The sequence below is a fragment of the Cavia porcellus genome, unplaced genomic scaffold (assembly GCF_034190915.1).
Source record: "Cavia porcellus strain 051 isolate PalLab524CR breed Dunkin Hartley unplaced genomic scaffold, mCavPor4.1 scaffold_28, whole genome shotgun sequence".
NCBI classification, from domain to species: Eukaryota; Metazoa; Chordata; class Mammalia; order Rodentia; family Caviidae; genus Cavia; species Cavia porcellus.
In genome coordinates this window covers 41,105,644-41,125,196 of record NW_026947511.1, presented here as the reverse complement: position 1 = coordinate 41,125,196, position 19,553 = coordinate 41,105,644, and the positions used below count along the sequence as shown (strand labels likewise).

Genomic DNA, 19,553 nt, shown 5'->3' with positions numbered 1-19,553 from the left:
TCTGGAAATGGCGATTTGCCTGAGCACCTAAGCTTAGCTTCAAGAGGCTTGAGAAACACGGCTATGAACTGCATCAGCTAAAGAATTCAACTTTAAAGGCGATGAATTTATCTGGGAATCCCAATTCTCGTTCTAGGACCCAGAGCTCTTGGAGAGGTGGGACCGTCCTAGTACGTTTCCGACCTCCGAACGCTGGGGGCGCTGTGAAGTTGAGTAGCCTCTTGCACGCTTAGGAGTTCATCGCACAAGCGCACTCAGTGCTTTTCGGCGTACCCACGTGTAAACCTTCTCGGCAACTTTTCGGAGTAAAATGCCCAAGTTTAAGCCGGCCCGTGGGGCCGGGAGTCAAGAAAAGCATGCACCCCTGGCCGAGCAGATCTTGGCTGGAGATGCGGTGCGGGCAGGGGCCCGGGAAAAGCGCCGGGGTCGCGGAACCGAAGAGGAGGAAGAGTACGTGGGGCCGCGGCTCAGCCGGCGGATTCTACAGCAAGCCCGGCAGCAACAGGAGGAGCTCGAGGCGGAGCACGGGAGTGGGGACCGACCCGCCAGGCCACGGGATCGCGCCACGCAACTGGGTGAGCTCGGGGCCCCTGGGCGAGCGAGGGGGAAGTGAGTTGCGTTTGGGTGGTGCTTTAAAAGGAGCCCAGCCCCAGAATCGCTTGGAATGTGAGGGGTCTACATTACACTCTTGGAGTAAGTGGGAGCTGGGCCCTGGCCAGAGCCTTTCACGCCCACTCCAAGGTTCCGGCATCCCACAGTCAAGCCAACCGAAAGTGAGCGCTGGCGCCCCTGAGTTCTAGCATTGTGTCCATTGGCTTACTGTTTATGGAATTCCTGCCTGCATAGCACTTCGCACCGTGCTGGGAGTTTAGATGGTTTTGATACAGAAACCAGCAAGATAGACGTGTGTGGATTTAAGGCCTGAAGTCTAGCCCAGGAGAAAACAAATGGACTATTTCATTCAGAAAAATCAGTGTTGTTTCAGGGACAAGGAGGAGTAGAGATTAGTTGAATGACGTTCGCTGTCTTTAGGGAGGGAGTGTTTTTCTCATCCTCCAACCTCATCTTACTTGTCCTGAAATCAGTGTTGTACTCAGTTGAGTGCACCCTTTTGGTTAGTGTCTCTTTGCTTTCTGAGACGACACACACCTGTCTCACAGTCACCTAACCTCTTAGTGTCTTTTGTTCACTCTTCTTTTGTCCTTGGCCTTTTTGTTTGTTTCTGTTTTGTTTTTTATGTTTGTTTTTTGAGATCAGGTCTTACTATGTAGTTCAGGCTGGCCTTGAACTCCCTACATAGCCCAGGCTGGTCTCTAACTGAGGAATCCTCTTCCCGCAGCCTCTCAATTGCTGAATTACAGGCGTTCACTAGCACCACAGGCGGCTGGTCCTGCACTGGGGAGGCTGAGACAGGAGGCTCATCTGGAGTTTGAGGCCAGCCTGCACTACAAAGTGAGACCCTGTCTCAAAAAGAATGACCACAAAATTGAGTCTTTGGGGCTTGCTTAGATACATTGTGTTCTCTGTTGCTGTCATCAAATTTCATGGTGTAAATAGCAGCTGTTTGCTGTACTATATATTCCAGACCTCATCTCTTCATGAAAGCCAAATTATATATTCAGGTACCTATATGGTGTTTCCAGTTTGAAGTCTATTATTTATTCCAAACTTAACACATCAAAACAGAAATCCTAAGGGCCAGGGATTTAGGTCAGTGGCATAACCGCATGCCTGGCAATCGGGAAGTCATGAGTTCCATCCCCAGTACCAGAAAAAAAGAAATCCTGACCTTTTCCACAAACCTAATCCTTCTCCTGTCTTTCCCCTATCTCTAGGCAGAACCCTGGAACTCCTTTCTTTCTCACTCCGTATCTATCTGTGCAAAAATCCTGAGGGCGTTACCTCCAAAATCGGTCCACCATCAGACCACTTCTCACCACCTTGAACGGTGTTCAAGCTACTGTGATCCCGAACTTGGATTATTCCAGTAGCTTCCTAATTAGTGTACTGTAAACTTTACCATCCACTCAGCAGCTGGAGATTGCTGCAGTGTCCTATGACATTCCTCCAGTGTGACCTCTTGTCCGAGTCCACCTATATAGACTTCCTTGTTGCTCAAACATGGAAGGTCAGGGTCTTCACGGGGGCTTGTCCTTCTGCCTGGGGTAGTCTATTCTCACACACCTGTAGGTTTGCTTCCTCAGCTTTTCACCTTCTTAGAGCGGCCTGCCCTGACCATGCCATTTATTTTTTTTAAAGCAGAAATGCTTTACTTATACAAACACACACAAACTATAAAGCACTAAGAAATTTAAGTATTCTGTCATAACAAGCAGATAGAAATTCAACCTCCAGGATAGAAAGAATGCCTCTATGAGACCACAGCAGATCAGCTTCCCATGGGGAATGCATCTTCACAGGTGAAGAGGGCCCACAGCAGCAGCCTTTGGAGCCCTCTTCCCCTGGGCATCATGAAGGCAGCTCTGCTCTGGTGCTGCCCATCCAGGTCCAAGCTTGCAAAATCTAGAGGATCAAAGGGAAAGAATTTTTGTCTTTCTGGATCATCAGAGGCAGGGACAGAGCTTGTTGCTAGGTCTCTCAGTCATCTTTTTTGGCAGGAAAATTTGATTTTTGATTGAGGGATCCATTATTCTTTACTGACTTTTCTGTAGCTCTGTTGAGTTCCCAAAACCTATCTGGCAATTTTAGGTAAGGCTGGTGGAACATTGAACATTTCACTGATGTGCAGTAATGAAACCTGAGCTCTCCCATCTAAAACTGACAGGCCTAGACATCAGCCTCAGCGTCACCTGAGGCGCCACAAGGGCACCTGGTTCTCCATTTTCCTTGTTCACAAAGATCAGAATTGTCATCCTGGACTGCACTGAGACACTGTCCAACCATGCCATTTAAAATTGCAGTACCCTACCTGTCTCCATATGCCTGTCGGGCATAGTTTCTCATAGCACTTCCATATGTTACTGCTCCCCAGCACTGTGCAAAGAAAATAAGAGTTAAAAGGCTGGAACACCATGTCTCTCTCTGTTCATCAGAATGTAGACTCTCCAAGGGCAGAACGTTTTATATTCCCGTATAGCGCTCCTGGCGGTGCCTCACACAGAGCAGGCGCGCAGTGTTTGCAGCAGGGATGGATCTTTGGGTGGTGGCGAGGAGGGTAGGAGTCAAGTCTCAGAGCCTCGCCGGGGTGTAAAGCCAACCTCACAGTAGTGGGAAACTATCGGAGAGTTTTGAGGATGGACCAGATGGCACGGGTGTTTCTGGAAGCTTATTCTGGATGGTGATGCAGGCTTTGCTGAAGCTGTGAAGGATATTTGAAACACTGGACCAGCAGAGTCAAATGGGACGTAGTAGTTGATTGGCTGTTGAAGGCAGGTGCAGAGGACAAGGTAGGACTGCTTCCCAGGGTGGGCGTTGGATGGATGAGCCAGGAGATGGGGCAAGTAGACCCAGGAGGGGAGGAGAATGAGGTTAGCTGATAACACGTAAAGCTGGAAGTGCCTGTGGGCTCATTCAGGAGCAGTGACCCAAGAGGCCTCCGGAATTAGGGTCTGGAGCTAAGAAGGGAAATCACCTTCAACATACATTCAAGCTGGTAGTGGCATGTGGAGGCTAAATGCCCAACCCCTCTCCCTCTTTTAGCCTTTGTTACACTCTGCCTCAAAGTGTTGGTGTTCTTCGTCTAGTGTTTGGTGTGCTGGGACTCGAATCCAGGGCCTCACACATGCTAAGCGTGTGCCTTGCTGAGCTGCACCCCCAGCACACCTCTGTCCTAAATGACCCCCGCTGAGTGTGTGACTAGCAGAGAAGGACACAGTGAAACCTGGTCTGCCTTGGGGCCAATCACTTTGCAGAGCTTCAGGGTGCTTCTTCACAGCTGGGGATAGTACCAGCATCTCCTTGTTTATCGGAGTTAACCAAGTAATGCACACGTACAAAACAGAGCAGTTCTTGCTGCCAAATGGAGGGTGATGTGTTCACCATTATTTACTGACATTGCTATCTCACTGTTTCACGTGTTGTGCTGTTTTTTTTTTTTTTAAAGCAAGATTGCAAGCCCTGAAGAGGAAGATAGCATGCGCCCCATCTGTGTCTATGCGTACATCCGTATCTGCCCCCAGCACACCAGTCCTGCACCACTGGTTAAAGTTCAATTGACTCTGAATCCTTTGGCCTCTCCTTCCTGCTCATCCCTTAATCTGCCCTCTTTTAGGCCCAGGAGCACCACAGGATGGATCAGATGATGAGGACGAGGAGTGGCCCAGCCTGGAAAAGGCCGCCAAAATGACAGGGGTGAGCCACCATGCAGAGGTGGTTGTGGACCCTGAAGATGAACGTGCCATTGAAATGTTCATGAACAAGAACCCTCCTGCCAGGTAGCGCTGCGGCTTCGGGGAGCAGACCCTGTGGAAAGCATTGCAGAGAAGCAAGTGCCCAGGTCCTGTGCCTCAGGGAAGGGCCTGAGGTTGCTAGTTGTGGGGGATCATCTTGGCCAAAGTGGCCCAAACTCCAGATTCCTCTCCCCTTCTGTCCCTTGCATCAGGGTAGACCCCTCACTCCATTGCCTTAGGTCATGGTGTGTTCAGCGATCTCTTCGAGCAATCTCTTTCACACCTACAGTATAGTTAACCCAGGACTTTGGTCCTCAGCCTTAGTGGCATTTGAGGCTAAGTAACTCTAAACACATGGATATTTAGCAGCAGTCTGTGACACATACCCTCTACTATCAGTAGCTATATTCCCTCTAGTTGTGATAACCAAAAGTGAGCCCAGACAATGCCAAATGTCTCCGGGTGGCTTAGGGCTCAGAGTGGGGAGTTGCCTCCAGTTAAGAGTTTGGTTTTGGTCTTGGTTTTGGTTTTGGAGACAAAACCTTGCTATATAGTCTAGGCTGGCCTTGAACTGGAGATTCTCAAGTCTCAGTCTCCTTGAATGTGGGATTACAAGAGTGCACCATTCCTGGCTTACTCCTACCTATAGAAATGCCAGCTCCAGAGTGCATGTGATCAGATTCCAGGCAGGGACTGTAGGGCAAGGGCCTTGGGCCAGTTTGTTCTACTCTGCAATGGTGGTGACACACTGTTGTCCTCTGGTCTTTGGGGTAGTTTGGGTTAGTGCATCTCGTTGCTGTGACACCATGAAAAGATAGGAGGGGGTGACCCATACAGCTAAAGAGCACAGGGGGGACACCTCCCTCCCCCATACACTGATGCCCAGTGGTGGCTGCAGGTGTCACAGAGTGCACATTCAGGGTGTGGGCTTGTCCCTGGCCTCAGTCCCGCCCACTGCCTCATGACACCTGCTCCATAGATGACCCTCATTAGCTTAGCAGGAAAAAAGGGATGAGCTACTAGGAGCAGGACTCCTGGCACTCTGCAAGAAAGCAAGACTAGAGCTACAGAGCTCAGCAATCACTGGGGTCTGGGGACACACTGGAGGAGACTGTAAAACCCGGAGCTTTAGAATTTAATTAATAAGTTTGAGATGCTGGGGTTGGAGCCCAGGCCCTGCACATGCCAGGCAAGTGTTGTCCCACCAAGCTGCACCCCAGTTACACATGTGAGGAGGCGCTGAAGATAACTGTCATACCACAGCCCCCAGACAGAATAGGGGACTGTGCTTGCGCAGTGGCCCTGCCGTGGCCCAGTACTCTTAAGCCTTGCATCCAGAAGTCTGAGCCAAGAGGATGTGAGTTGAATTCAAGGCCAGCCTAGAGTGCCTATCAAGACTTTCCTCCGGGGATAGGGAGGGTTATGTTTGATATCCTTTGTTTAGGGAAGCTGAGGAGAATGGGGAGAATATACTCAGTCTTGGCAATATAGAATATTCTATAGATTTTTTTTTTTCTATAATACTGGGGATTGAACCCAGGGCCTTCCCATTGAACTGAATCACCATGGCTTAAACTTCTTGAGATAGGATCTGGCTCAGTTGCTGAGACTGACCCCTAAACTTAGAAAATTCAAATAGGGAAAAGTTCGTATCATAATCTCTCTCTGGTGATCATGGCAGCCTATAATCTCAGCAGGTAATCACGATGTGTGTGACAGTAAAGAGGTCAGGCGGAGAGCTGGTGTTAGCAGCGTCCCCAGTTTTGCCAGCACATGATGGGTGTATTTGAAGCGTCACACTTGCTAGGTACTAGCAGTCCCACGCAGCATGTGTGTGTGCAGGCCTGTAGTCCTCGGGTTTCACACAGCAGGACCGTCACTACCTCTGTTTCACTGCAGAGGAAACCGTCATAGAGGGGCAGAGTGATGTGCCCACAGTCATTTGGGGCTGAAGAGCCAGGACGGAAGCCTGAGCAGTTTGCCCTGCCAGCCTTGTCTGGTGGTGGAAGGGCTTCCGTCCCCTCACTGTGCAGGAATTTGTGGTAGGTGGTGCAGAGGGAGACTAGGCCTCACTGTCCTGCAGGATCCCTGTTTATGGGTGCTCACAGGGACCGTGAGAGGGCTCTGGAGCTCCAGGACAGTGACCCCAGCTCTCCCTTCGCCTCCGCAGACGCACTCTGGCCGACATCATCATGGAGAAACTAACGGAGAAGCAGACTGAGGTCGAGACGGTCATGTCAGAGGTGTCAGGCTTCCCTGTGCCACAGCTGGACCCCCGAGTGCTGGGCGTCTACAGAGGCGTCCGGGAGGTAAAAGCTGGGAGGGTAGCTGCGGTGCCTCAGCCTCAGCCTCATGCAGATGGGGTGGAGGACACCTTGAGTGTCTCCAGTGGTGCGTGGTAGCCAAGAGCAGGCTCACAGCAGATGTGGGTTCAGGTTTCCACTCCAGGCACGGAGGCAAGGGTGTGGTAAAGGGCCTCCTTGCAGAGCTGGCACTGGGATCACACGTAACCACATGGGAAGGCACCCTGCTGAGGCCTTGGCACATGGCACATGCCATGGGTCTTAACAGAGATGGTGACTTTGCCCCCTGACCCCAGGTGTTATCTAAGTACCGCAGTGGAAAGCTGCCCAAGGCCTTTAAAATCATCCCTGCACTCTCCAACTGGGAACAGATCCTCTACGTCACGGAGCCTGAAGCCTGGACTGCGGCTGCCATGTACCAGGCCACCAGGTAGTGCAGCAGGATGGGGTGGCCACGTCTGCATGCGGGTGAGGACCAGGGCAGAAGGTGGCAGCTGTCCCTGCCATGGCTATTACTCTGGGGCTCTGTCCCTTGCTGCCTTGTCACTTCTTTCCTAGCTTTTCCTCTTGCATTTTGGGGGTCAAGGCCCAGCTTGACTGTCCCAAAGACTGGGCTAGGGATGTTGTTCGGGGGTAGGGCACTTGCCTAGGTTGCATGCATGAGGACCTAGGTTCGATTCCCCAGCAATGCACAAAGAAAAACAAGGCAGTCAGTGCACACTTTGTTTCGGGTACATCTTGCTGCCCTCGTGTCCCTTCTAAGCTCACCTGTGGGTTGCATGCACATGGCCCCCACACACCCCTCTCTGAAAGGCTGGATCCTCTTACACGCTCACGTGCACACAGTGATGTCTGAAGGCCCAGGGCCAGGCTGTCCCGTGACCTGGGGACCTGGGAACTCCCGCCCCACTAGGATCTTCGCCTCTAACCTGAAGGAACGCATGGCCCAGCGCTTCTACAACCTCGTCCTGCTGCCCCGGGTGCGTGATGACATCGCAGAGTACAAACGACTCAACTTCCACCTCTACATGGCCCTGAAGAAGGCCCTGTTCAAGCCTGGGGCCTGGTTCAAAGGTAGGTAGCCCAGCACTGGGTGCTTCCCACTGTAACCCCTCTCGCTCACCCCACTACAACTGCCCGCCCTCTGCTCTCCAGGGATCCTGATCCCGCTGTGCGAGTCGGGCACTTGTACGCTCCGGGAAGCCATCATCGTGGGCAGCATCATAACCAAGTGCTCCATCCCCGTGCTGCACTCCAGGTAACGGTGGTGGCACGGTGGAGCAGGGCAGTCACTAGGCACTTGTGTCAGGAGGTTGCCAGGACCTGGGTGTGGGGCAGGCGTGGGAGGGAGCTGAGAACGCAGCCCTGGGTTTATGGCAGAAGCCAGTGAGTGATGGAGCCCACTGATAGGTCAGTGCTAGGGAACAAGACCCCAGGAAGCAGTCTGCAGGTGAGTGAGCACGTGAGGGGAAGAAGCTGGTCAGGTAGAGATGGTGACACATTTGGACACCGGGAGGCTTTCGGGCCAAGCCAGCACAGGGGTGTGGAGTGGCTGTGCGCAGAGGTGATACCTGGAGGCCAGGGATTCTAATAATGTGTACTTTTTTTTATCCCCTATTTGGTACTGGGAATTGAAGTCAGGACCTTGTGCCTGCCAGGCAGGTGCTTATACTGCTGAGCTATATCCTCAGCCCAGTAATAAGGTCGAGTCGGTGAGAAAGGGCCCGCTGCCTCTTGTGGCCCTTGGGAATACCATAGTTGGGGCCCCTAGAGGAGAAGGCTCCCCGGCCTCACTGACCCCTCCCCTCCCCCAGTGCCGCCATGCTGAAGATCGCCGAGATGGAGTACAGCGGGGCCAACAGCATCTTCCTGCGGCTGCTGCTGGATAAGAAGTACGCGCTGCCCTACAGGGTGCTGGATGCCCTGGTCTTCCACTTCCTGGGCTTCCGGACAGAGAAGCGGGAGCTGCCCGTGCTCTGGCACCAGTGCCTGCTGACCCTGGCCCAGCGCTACAAAGCTGACTTGGCCTCGGACCAGAAGGAGGCCCTCCTAGAACTGCTCCGGCTGCAGCCCCACCCACAGCTGTCCCCTGAGATCAGGCGCGAGCTTCAGAGTGCTGTCCCTCGAGATGTAGAAGATGTTCCCGCTGCCATGGAGTGAGGACAGCAGTTGCCTGGCCTAGTCCCCTCTTGGTGACTAAAGATGGCACTATTTATGGCTAAGGACGCCAGATGGAAGAGAACAGGGCACGGGTGTTTGTTGCTCCCAGTCCTGGGCAGGGAAGACTGAGACCTCTGGGTTCCCCTTACATTCTGAGCCTTCCTCCCTGCTCACTCAGCGGCGGGGGGAGGGGGGGTGTCAGTGTGGCCCACACAGCACTGGAACGCGGGTACAAACAAACGCAGGTATTTATTGAAACATTTGGTGTCACTGCTAGATCTTTCTCCTGCCCTCTGACCCCAGACGGGCATTAGGCTGTCCCACTCCTGTCTTGGGGTGGATTCTGACCCAGTCACTCAGGAGTCACCAACCCCTAATCTCCAGGGTTCCTCTCCTAGGCTGCTTGGAGCAGCCATGGATAGAGGACATCCACCATCGGAGGGCACCCCTCATCCGGGAAGGAGACCCAGAGGCAGGAAAGGGGAGCAGTTATATCCGGGTCAGCACCAAACAGGTTCTTCGGTTTCTTGGCCAATGACACTTCAGACCAGCTGTGGGCAGACTAGGGCCAAATAGCTGTTTTGTGGCCAATAAACCAAGAGTGATATTTTGTATTTTTAAGTGACTGGGAGAAAATAGTATTTTTGTGCTGTGTCCACAGCAAGCTGTTGGGCTGGCAGTGTCACTCAGTGGCAGAACTGTGCTTGTTGGGGCACAGTGGTACTCAGCTCCACCCTGGGCACTGCCCAAGGCTGGCAGTGGCACACACTCCCCCACTGCCTAACATGTGACTTTTGGAGGTTAACGCCACAACACAAGCTGTTTATCACAGCATTTAGGATCCTTAGCATTTTTCTAAACTGAGTCCCGTTTTGTCAGGTTTTGGTTTTCAGAGTATGGCTGTGTAGTCCAGGCTACCCTTGAACTCACTGCATAGTATGGATCTCAAACTCAAAGGAATCCTCCAGCCTTAGCCTGCTAAGTGCTGGGATCACGGGTGTGTACCACCGCACTCAGCTGTGCTAGCTTTCATCATTTTATAAATCTAAAGTGTCTTCTTGAGATGCTGGGGAAGCAGTCTGCCACTGAGCCACGTTATTAAACCCCGTTCTCCCATAAGCCTGAGGGGTCTGCTCTGCAGTTCTCAGCTGGCCCTTGTAGGAATGTCATGTCACACGGGGCATGGCTGCCAGGGCAGAGACCCTGCAGCCCATAAAGCCTTTTTTTTTTTTTTTGGCATCAGGAATGAAACTGACAAACTCACGCTGTGCTGCTGAGCTGTATCCTCAGCTAGGAATAGGCTTTTACCCACAGCACTGAGCATACCCAGAGGCCAAAAGCAGTCTTCTTCCAGAATCTTTATTAAGGCAGTGTGGTGGTCCCAGGCCACCAGCCTGAACCTTGTGGCGCTGGAAAGGCCTGTGTCTAGAGCTTGCCTCCCTCTCCAGTGGGGGCTTGGCCACTCTGGTGTCCTTCCTGCTGTAGGAAGGGACAGGGCACAAAGGGGAGAGGAGGGCACAGACCCGCCCCAGGCTGTAGCAGCTCCTGGGCCACAAAGCTCATGTAGTCGGCAGCAAAAGGGAAAGAAGCAGCAACCGCCAGGGTTACCACCTCCATGGGGCGGGCACGCCCACTGCACCCCTTACAGTTATACTCTAGCAATAATAAATTAACACGGCCACTTGAGCACCAAACTCCAGCACACAGGAGCAGCTGAGCAGGAAGCAAAGCGAGGAGGATGCCTGTGGCTGAAGCTAGGCCTTCTCTAGGAGCAGCAGACTGTATCCCTCTGTGTGCAGCAGGGTACCCGCAGCAACCATCCAAACGCAGTGGCCCCAGGTCGGAGCAGCATCTTAGAAGGCACAGGGCATTTTAGTTAAGAATGAGAGGGCCAGAGGTGCAGCCTCAAGAAGACGCTGGTGCAGAGACTCACCCGCTCCCATCCCATCTGAGCAGAGCGGCCCAAGCCAGGAAGGGGCCGAGCTGGTCAGACACAGGAGGGGGGCTGGACCCCATGCCGGCATGGCTGGACAGCCTTTAGTGCAGATAGGGAAAGGCAGGACCCAGCCCCTTGGGCTTGAGGACGTAGTACTTGTTCCAGAGGCAGGGAGGAGTGGTGGGGGCCCATCTGCTGCATGGTGGCCACTCGGGTCCTGTCAGGGCTACAGGTGGATGGCAGTGACCTCTGTGGGCGTGCTGGTCTGGCTGGGCCCTTGGCTGCTGGAGCCCCGGGGAGTTTTGAGCTCCGGGGTGGGGGTCGGCTGGGAGGCTTCCCGCAGGCTCTCTCTGAGCGCAGCTTCAATCTGCTCCTGGCAGGCCCGTAGACAGTCCTGGGGGCAACAGGATAGTGAGGCCCATTCTTCCCATGGCATAGGCAGCAGGTGCAGGGGATGGGTGCCTCCCTTGCCAGGGAAGGCCAGGGAGGTTAGGCCACAGCCCAGCCCCAGGAATTGGGGCTTCATTTCTCAGAAACTGGCGAGAGGATGTGGCAAAGAGGGTGTGACAGCAGCCTGCATCTGACACGGGGTCCGCCACCCCCACCACAACACACACTTGGCAAGCAAGGGCACCCTGGGCCAGTGCCCTTTACTCCACCCTGACACCCCCTCTTCACAGCAGGGCATGAGATAAAGGGCTTTGGGCCCACAGAGTGTAAAACATGGAGCTGGGCTTGGGGTGGGGACGCCCACCGCCCTCTACTGGAGGCTCTGGGAACAGTGCTGCCTGGTGACGGGCTCCCAGCACTCACCACATCGGTGCCAGTGATGCCGGCGAGCAGCTCAGTGAGCTCATCGCCGGATGTGGAGCAAGCGCCCAGGCCCTGCACTGCAGCCCCAATGCTGCCTGTTGCGATCATGGATGGTGGGTACATGGCGAAAGTATAATCTAGGAAAGGAGGCGAGGGAGCCATGAGAAGCCTGCAGGAGCACAGCCATCCTGGCCTTCCAGCCCTCAGACAGTGCAGGCAGGGACACACTGGGGACCCCACTGTGGGAGCAGTGAGACGTGGTTACGGGAGAGAAGCACGAAAGCCTTTTCTAGAGAGGACCAGCAGTTTTGGTTTGGTTTGGTTTTGGTTTTTTGCTGCACTAGAGATGGCATCAGGGCTCCTGTAGGGGATACACAAGCATGGTGCCTCGGGGTTACCCCACCCAGCCACGAGCATCAGCGTGAACAGGAAATTCCGCAGGGTGCGGGGTGGACCTGGCCAGGGACCAAAGTATTTGTGCAACCCCCTTGGTGTGGAAACCCAGCTGTCATCACCCCCCCCACAAGACACAGATCCCACACAGCTAGGATTAGCATCTGCTTTAGTCCTGCCACCAGGGGCTCCCAGGGGACAGCATTCTCAGCTTTCTGAGAGTGCCAACTGGAATTTCCTAGGCAGTTCTCACCCTTCCAAGTCTTCTGATTTCCCATTTGGGCAACATGTGTGCAGGGCACTTACCTGTGGCACAGAGGGCCAAAAAGGTCTGGGCGTGCTTTTTGACCAAGGCCTGTCGATCACTGGGCAGAGACAGCCGGTGCAGAATCAGGGCCAGGAAATCATGCGCGATCACAGCTGCCAGATCCCACTTGAGCTTCCCCAGGACCAGCACCTCCCATTCCTGGGGTGGGGAGACAGGGCATAGTCACTGGCTAGTGAGGGCAAGGTGGGGGAAACAGGGTGGAAGGAAGCCCAGCAAGATTCACAAGTTCAGGACCCACGCGTGCTGCTGGTCAGGGACTGGCGCTGCAGACTGGCTGCTCAGGTACCTGGGGCACCCAGTATCAGTCGCTAGGTGCTGCCACCATGTCCGCTACATGAATTATCCCTTTTGATTCTCATGCCACCACCACAAACTTCAGGTCCCTCTGAGATGAGGCAGATTTTTCCAAACCTCAAAGACAGGGAGACATCACTGCCAGCCGCCCCTCCGAGCCCTGTATCCCAAACTGCCACCTCTTGAAGGAGCAGCAGACATGGAACCACTCCTTATGACACAGCCACTGAGACTCTGAGGTTCCTCAAAGGGGAGGTTACCCAACCCAACCCACATCCCCTTGGTGGGACACCAGGGCTGGGTCCTGGGGTACAGCACCCACCCCATTCCAGTACCACCTACTTGGGGGAGGGGTGGGCCAAAGCGTGCACCCACATAACCTCAGAGGGGCCAAGCCCTGTCCCCCGACCTGTCGGGCCAACTCCAATGCTGGGTCTTATGGAGCCTCACCCCAGTCCACTTGACGGGGCTTCCCAGGCCTGGCCCCGTTTCCGAGTTGCACACTTGAGGATTTCTTCATTGTTTTATCTCAGGAAGGAACTAGTGGGTTTGACTCCTTACTGAGGCAGCCATGGTGGCCCCACCCTACTTCTTCCAGGCCCCAGCCACAGCTGTCCCTCTCTTGGTGCGCACCTTGGTGCAACCCCAAGCCTCTCCAGCACCCAGAGAGACAGGCTGGGATGCAGCCAGAAAGGAGCAAAGAACCAGCGTTCTGCGCTCAGAACCCTTCCCAAGCTCTTCACCCAGGGGTGCAGAGGAATCACTGAGGGTCCCAGAGAAGGCAAGTGGGGGTGGGAGGTGGAGATCCGGTGGAGAAGTGGATCCCAGCCACCTCTGAGAAGCCCAGCCCTGCTTGGTGGAGCACACTCCCTGGGAGGGAAGAGCTGCAGGGGCCACCACTCCCGGGCTGCAAGGCAACCTGGCCTCCCTCCTTTGCTGGGTGTTAACCTTCTCCCTGCCAAGGCTGACCTTCTAGGAACCATCTGTCTCCACCCCCAGCACAGCAAGGACTGAGCCTATTCTAAATGAAGAAAAAAAAACCCTCACGCAGAGGCGCATCCACCGCTCAATCTTGTCACCAAGAGGAAGTCCCTTTCTGCCTCCTAGCTCCAAACACTCCAAAAACTTGCTCCCTGGTCCTGGAAACCAGCTCCACTTTCAGATCCTACCAGATTCATCACAGAGCCTGGTGGGGCCTCCCAGATTCCCAACTCCGGCCTCCTACTCCCATCTCTGAGAGCTACTTGGCAGGAAGAGGAATCCAGTTCCTCCACTCCCAGCAGCTAGGGGCCCCAGTACCCTCATCCCCGCCAGCCAATCACAGCGCCCGCTTGCTGCCCTCCTCCCTGGGAGCTGGGCCCCAGCCGTCTCTGGGGTCAGGAGCAGGCTCAGCCACCACCGAGCAAGGTGAAGGGAGGTGCCAGCTCACCCACCCTCTCCCCAACCCTGGAAAAATGACGCATTTGCGCCCCGCCGCGTGCTCCTAGCGCCAGAGGGCTCCAGCCTCCCGGGGGACAGGCAGAACTGTGACTCTCCGGCCTGCCTGGAGGAACCCAGGCCCCAGTTCCCAGCAAGAGGCCCAAGGAGCCACTTCCCAAACCACAGGAGTGACGGCAGCTCCCCGCAGGGTTATGAAAGCCTTCGGTCAGAGTGGGCGGGCAGGGGGAGGGGGCGCTGTGCTCCCCAGCTCCAGCCAGGCTAAGGGTGAAAGGGACAGACCTGGGGCAGAGGCAGGAAAGGGGGTGCGTGTTGGAGATGGCAGGGAAAGGAGAGCAGTGGGTGGGTTGAAATACCTCTGCACTTCCGCAGGGCAATCGGGGCCGGGCTTTAACCTGCTAGGGAGCTTTTCCATCCCAAAGTCCACTCGCGGATACTTGGGGAGGGAGCCCCTCCCTCAGGGACGTGCATTCCACTCCCAATACGGCGGGGGTGTGCAGGCTTATGCCCTTCTGCTGCCAATAAATAACTCAGGGTAGCTGTGCAAACCCAGAGGCAAAGTACTGGTGAGTGTAGACAGGGCAGCTCGACTCGCTGCTGCTGGGGGAAAGACCAGGAAGGAGGGGCGTCACCAGAGGTCGTGGGTGGGGCTGAGTCCAGGCCTGCAGCTCTACGCTGACCACCACACCGCACTGCTCCATCTTTGTGCCATGAACAAGTCTCTTCCCCCTAAAAAACCCTTGGCTTTCTTGAATCCCTTCCCAGGAGGGCAGAAAGCCTCCGATGTCGTCGCTGTTTGCCTCTTCCCAGGAAGCAGGGAGCGGGTGCGCGGGGGTGGGGGCCAGCGTTACCCACGCACCCGCATCTGGCGGGGAGACACCGCGTGGTCCGTGTAGATGCAAAGTTTTTCGATGGTCAGGGGCGTGGTCTCGCGCAGTTTGGAGGCCAGCAGCATGCAGACCGCGCCCAAGAGCTGCAACTGCGCCTTTCGGGTGGGGACACAGGACAGGTAGCGATCCAGGTAGTTCATGGCCAGCGGGAAGACTTCCTCCTCGCAGCGCTGCTCCTCACACACCTGGGGAGGGCGCAAGGTCAGGGCTGGGGCTGGGGCAGGGACTCGGGGAGCAACAGCAGCGATGGAGGTGGAGGCATGAAATGGGGTGAAGACTTGGAGCTCCCTACAGGGACAAGACCCGACCACGGAGGAGGATGCGAACCCTCCAACTGGCCACTTCCTCTGCGCGGCCTCCCCACTGCCCTGCGCAGGGGCCCGGCCGAGATGCCTTCCCTGGGAGGATTCCAAGCCGAGGCTCCCCTCCTCCAGTTCGAGGAGCAAGGGTCTCCCTTGGCAGCCGAGGCGCAGGACCGCACCCCGGCCACCCCCCCCCCCCGCACACACCCAAGGGGAAGGGAGGAGCTGCGCTGCTGTCTCCCGCACTTTTCATTTCCCGGTCCACCGGAACCGCGCGCGCCGCCCCCACCCCCACCCCCACCCCCAGCTTCCTCGCCGGACCCCGCGACAGCACCCGAACCGTGACACTGGGGGGCGGGGGGGCCGGGATGGGAGCACCCGGGGCGTAAATGACAGGCGGCACCGATCGCGCCGAGGAGGGCAGGGGATCCCGCGGGGCGCGCGAGCGAGGCCGGGCCCGGTGCGGCAGGGCCGGGTCGGTACCTCCAGCATCCAGTAGGCCAGCATGCGCCGCATGTGCGGCTGGATCTCCTTCTGCACGCACTGGAAGTAGGAGGCGCGCGGCACGTAGCGCTCCTCCAGGCGCAGCAGGCTGCGCAGCACGCGCGCGTCGCCCAGCAGCCGCGGGTCGGGCCGGGCGCGGGGCGCGTGCCGGGGGCCCTCGCAGCACAGCAGCTCCATGCTCGGCCCGGGTGCGGCGCGGCGTGGCCTGGAGGCGCGGGCGGCGACGCGGCGGCCGGAGAGCGCGGGCGACTCTGGCGCGGTCGCAGTGCGCGCAGCCCGGTCTCCGCCCGCGCCCGCCGTGGCCCTGACAGCCGCGCGCCCCGCCCCGCGCGACACGGAGCAGCCGCGGACGCCGGCGGCACAGGGGCGGGGCGGGGCGGGCGGCGGAAGGGGCTGGAGCGCGCTCCTCCCTCCCCGCTGCGGCCCCAGGGTCGGCGGGCGGGGACCCACTGCTTCCGGGCTGAGGAGAAGCTTCTGGGAGCTGGGCCGTGTCCCCGTGTACAGCCCTTCCAGGTCCCCGCTTCTGGCTCTGTGACCACCCGAGAAAGGATATGCCCCCAGGACTGGATTCGTTCGTGTATTCACTCGTCAAACTTTAAAATGTACAACAAATATAGCGAAAATGCTATAGGCGCTGTCATAAAGGCTTTCTAGTGACTGCTGTTCTAATATGTAGAACTTGTAAAATCTTCACAAAACCCTTAAATTTTAGGTGTTATTCTTGTTTTACAAAAGAGGAAACTGAGGCCTGGAAACTAACAATCACTGAGTTGACAGACTGGGAAGTGTCTTCCAGAATCTGTGCTGTCTTGCATTGCTACTTTTCTTGGGGGTGGGGGTGGCTTTTTGAGACAGGGTCTATATAGCCCAGGCTGGCCTCAAACTCGCGGCCACCCTCGTGCCTGTCTCTGGCGTGCTGGGGTCTCAGGTGCGCACCAGCACCATCAGGCCCCATTGCTACTTAAACGGAGGCCCCAGACCAGGAAGCAAGAACATCGCCCTCCTCTCCCCTTCCTTGCCTTCCTGCCCCCTCCCTTACTACTCCCAACACGCCCCCCCCCCAAAAGAACTGGGGATTGAGCCAAAGGCTTCACAGTGCGCAGCATCCCCAGCCCTTCTTATTTGGAGGAAAGGTTTGAACCTGGAATCATCCTGCTTCAGCCTCCGGAGTATTTTTCTCATTTTCATTCCAGGAATAGCCACTTTTTAAATGGGTGTCCTCATAAATTTTCCACTAAAAAAAAAAAATACTCTGAACACTTTTCCGTGTAAATATTCTGTGGCTCCGTTTTCACTGGCTACACAGCATCCCACCAGTCAGTGTCACCAGGCATGCATTTTACTGAACCTGCAGCCACCTCCTTCCGTTAGGAAAATGTACTACGCGGCCCATGTACAGCATGATCTCTGCAAACTCGTGATTATTTCTAGAAGGGAATTAATTTCTCGAAGTGGAAATTCTCAATGGGAGATGACAAAACCACCTAAGGCTTGATTCAATTCTTAGGACCCAATTTTCCTGCTGATAGGCTGGATCAGCCAACAGCAGACAACCCTAGATACCTATTTTTAAAAACAATTCTGCCAAAAAGACTGACAATCATTTACTAATAACAACTTTCTTTTGGCGTAGTAGGAGACATTTGTGTAAATTAGCTACCCACATCTGCTCATTGACTTAGGAGATGCCTGTTTTAGTGACTTAGAATTGTGTGTGTGTTGCGAAGGATAAATCCAAAGTGCACTATCTGTAAGCTGTAGCTCCAGCTCAGTAACTGCCCAGAGCCAAGTATGCTGGCACATCCCTGATCCCAGCACTCGGGAGGCTGAGGCAGGAGGATCTTACAAATTTGAGGCCAGCCTGGGCTACACAGTGAGGTCAAGTCCAGCCTAAACTACATAGTAAAGCCTTGACTCCAAAAAAATGATAGGAATAATAAAAAGAGCTCAATATATTTTAAGAGTACTTATCGTTTTTTCATATTTTTACTTCGTCATATATTTTGCAAAAACAAAATTTTAGTTATTGTTTAGTCATTGTTAGACTTTTCTGATTCCTATTAGAGTTCTTGGTTTCAACAAATAGATTCTCTAAATAGATTTGTTTTTTTCTTTCTTGAGACAGCGTTTTGCTATGTAGTTCAGGCTGCCCTTCAATTCACTTTGCTGCCCAGGGTGGCCTCAAGCTCAAGGTAATCCTCCTGCCTCTGCCTCCGGAGTGCTGGGATTACCATGTGTGCCACCATGCCTGGCTTCTTAACAGACATTTTTTAATATTTATTTTTATATACCTTATTTTTATATACCTTCTTTATCAATATTTTCTTTTTTTTTTTTTCTGAGACAGGGTCTCTCTCTGCAGTTCAGGCTGACCTTGAGCTCACTTTGTAGCCCAGGCTGGTCTCAGATTTGCAAGGATCTTGCTGCTTCAGCCTCCCGAGTGCTGGGATTACAGGCGTGAGCCACCACACCCAGCATACCAATATTTTTGTAAATGATTTTTGCTCTTGTACCCTGCCCTCCCCATCCTAAACTGACACAAATGTTATAATAAAACATAAGAAAGATCTGGGTTTACACCACCCAGAGCAGCTGTGGAAATGAGGATTCCTTGGCCCTGACTTGGGGATTCTGATGTAGGATATATACATGTAGGTAAGGTGTGGTACATGCACGATGCATGAATGATGCATGTATGAAGTCTGAAACTGCATTTCCAGGAGTACAAACATAGTATTTTAGTTTTGGGGTTTTGTTTCTTGGTATTGGGAATTGAACTCAGGCCCTTCTACTTACCAGGCAGGGCACTGTGCCACTGAGCTAAATCTCCGGCCAACAGTGGTTTTTGTTTTGTTTTGTTTTGGGTTTTTTTTGTCTTTTTCATTTTTTATCGGTACCGGGGATCGAACTCACGACCGCCTGCTAGCAGGGCAGGTGCTTATACCGCTGAGCTAAATTCCCAGCCCCCAGTGTTTTTATTTTTATGTATTCATTTATTTTTGCTGTGCTGCATGGACCCAGGACTTTGAACAAACCCCAGACAAATGCTCTTCCCTGCCCTTACATATTTTTAAAAAGTGTAAATCATTTTTGTTTTTTTGAGGCAGTTCCTGGCAGTGCACATATCTGACAATGGTCAGTCACAACAATGTCGGAGAAAGATACTGTCCTCCCCCCACCTTTTTGAGACACAGTCTGAGTAACCTATGTTAGCCTCCAATTCACAATGATCCTCCTGCCTCAGCCTCCCGAGTGCTGGGATTACAGGCATGTGCCATCACACTGGGCTGGGCTATTTTGCCCCCTTGCAGGAAGGTGCCCAGTCCTGAAGAGTGGCTCAGTACCCACGATCACGATCACGATCACGATCACGATCACGATCTCATAGCTAGGAAATGTCCGAAGCAGACTCGACCCAACCCATCCCAGCTCTTAACTGCTTTGTTCTGCTACTTCTTGTGCTAGCCCATTTAATTTGTGGCACTGAGAATAGAACGAGAACTTTCACACTGATTCACAGCCCTAGCCCACCGCCCTTTTTAAATTTTGAGTCAGGGATTAAGTAAGTTGCCCAGGGACTTGCCATCCCCGAGTGCTGGAATGCTCCTGCCTCCGTCTCCTGAGTGTTAGGACTATAGACATGAACGACCAAGCCTAGCTGAATTCATTTATTAATTGTTGAATTGGGGCTGGGGATTTAGCTCAGCGGCATAAACGCCTGCCTTGTCAGCAGGCAGTCGTGAGTTCGATCCCCGGTACCGATAAAAAGGAAAAAGACCAAAAAAAAAAAAAATTTAAAAAATTAAAAAAAAAAAAAAAAAAAACTGTTGAATTGTTTGTTGAA

The 19,553-nt window shown here is 54.2% G+C and overlaps 2 protein-coding genes across 4 annotated transcripts in view; one reads left to right on the top strand and one right to left on the bottom strand.

The window, feature by feature from the left end:
* Window position 1: 1 nt before the first annotated feature.
* Bysl (bystin like) lies at window positions 2-9,070 on the top strand. Its single transcript, XM_003473652.5, has 7 exons — window positions 2-575; window positions 4,232-4,394; window positions 6,520-6,658; window positions 6,949-7,082; window positions 7,566-7,726; window positions 7,808-7,910; window positions 8,467-9,070. Exons 1-7 carry the CDS (start codon window positions 311-313, stop codon window positions 8,810-8,812), a joined length of 1,311 nt encoding a protein of 436 aa, XP_003473700.1. The 5' UTR covers window positions 2-310; the 3' UTR covers window positions 8,813-9,070.
* A 1,085-nt stretch (window positions 9,071-10,155) lies between these two features.
* Window positions 10,156-19,553, bottom strand: part of Ccnd3 (cyclin D3) — a 44,640-nt gene continuing 35,242 nt past the window's right edge. The window contains exons 1-5 of one of the 3 annotated variants that reach the window (XM_063238904.1): window positions 15,689-16,018; window positions 14,873-15,088; window positions 12,261-12,420; window positions 11,562-11,698; window positions 10,156-11,142 (exon numbers count right to left, since the gene is read on the bottom strand). In XM_063238904.1, coding sequence (XP_063094974.1) covers window positions 10,975-11,142; window positions 11,562-11,698; window positions 12,261-12,420; window positions 14,873-15,088; window positions 15,689-15,886 — 879 coding nt within the window. In that variant the 5' untranslated portion in view covers window positions 15,887-16,018 and the 3' untranslated portion in view covers window positions 10,156-10,974. Of the gene's footprint in view, window positions 11,143-11,561; window positions 11,699-12,260; window positions 12,421-14,872; window positions 15,089-15,688; window positions 16,019-19,553 lie in introns of those variants that run through there. The other 2 variants (XM_003473651.5, XM_005005384.4) reach the window with 2 other exon arrangements.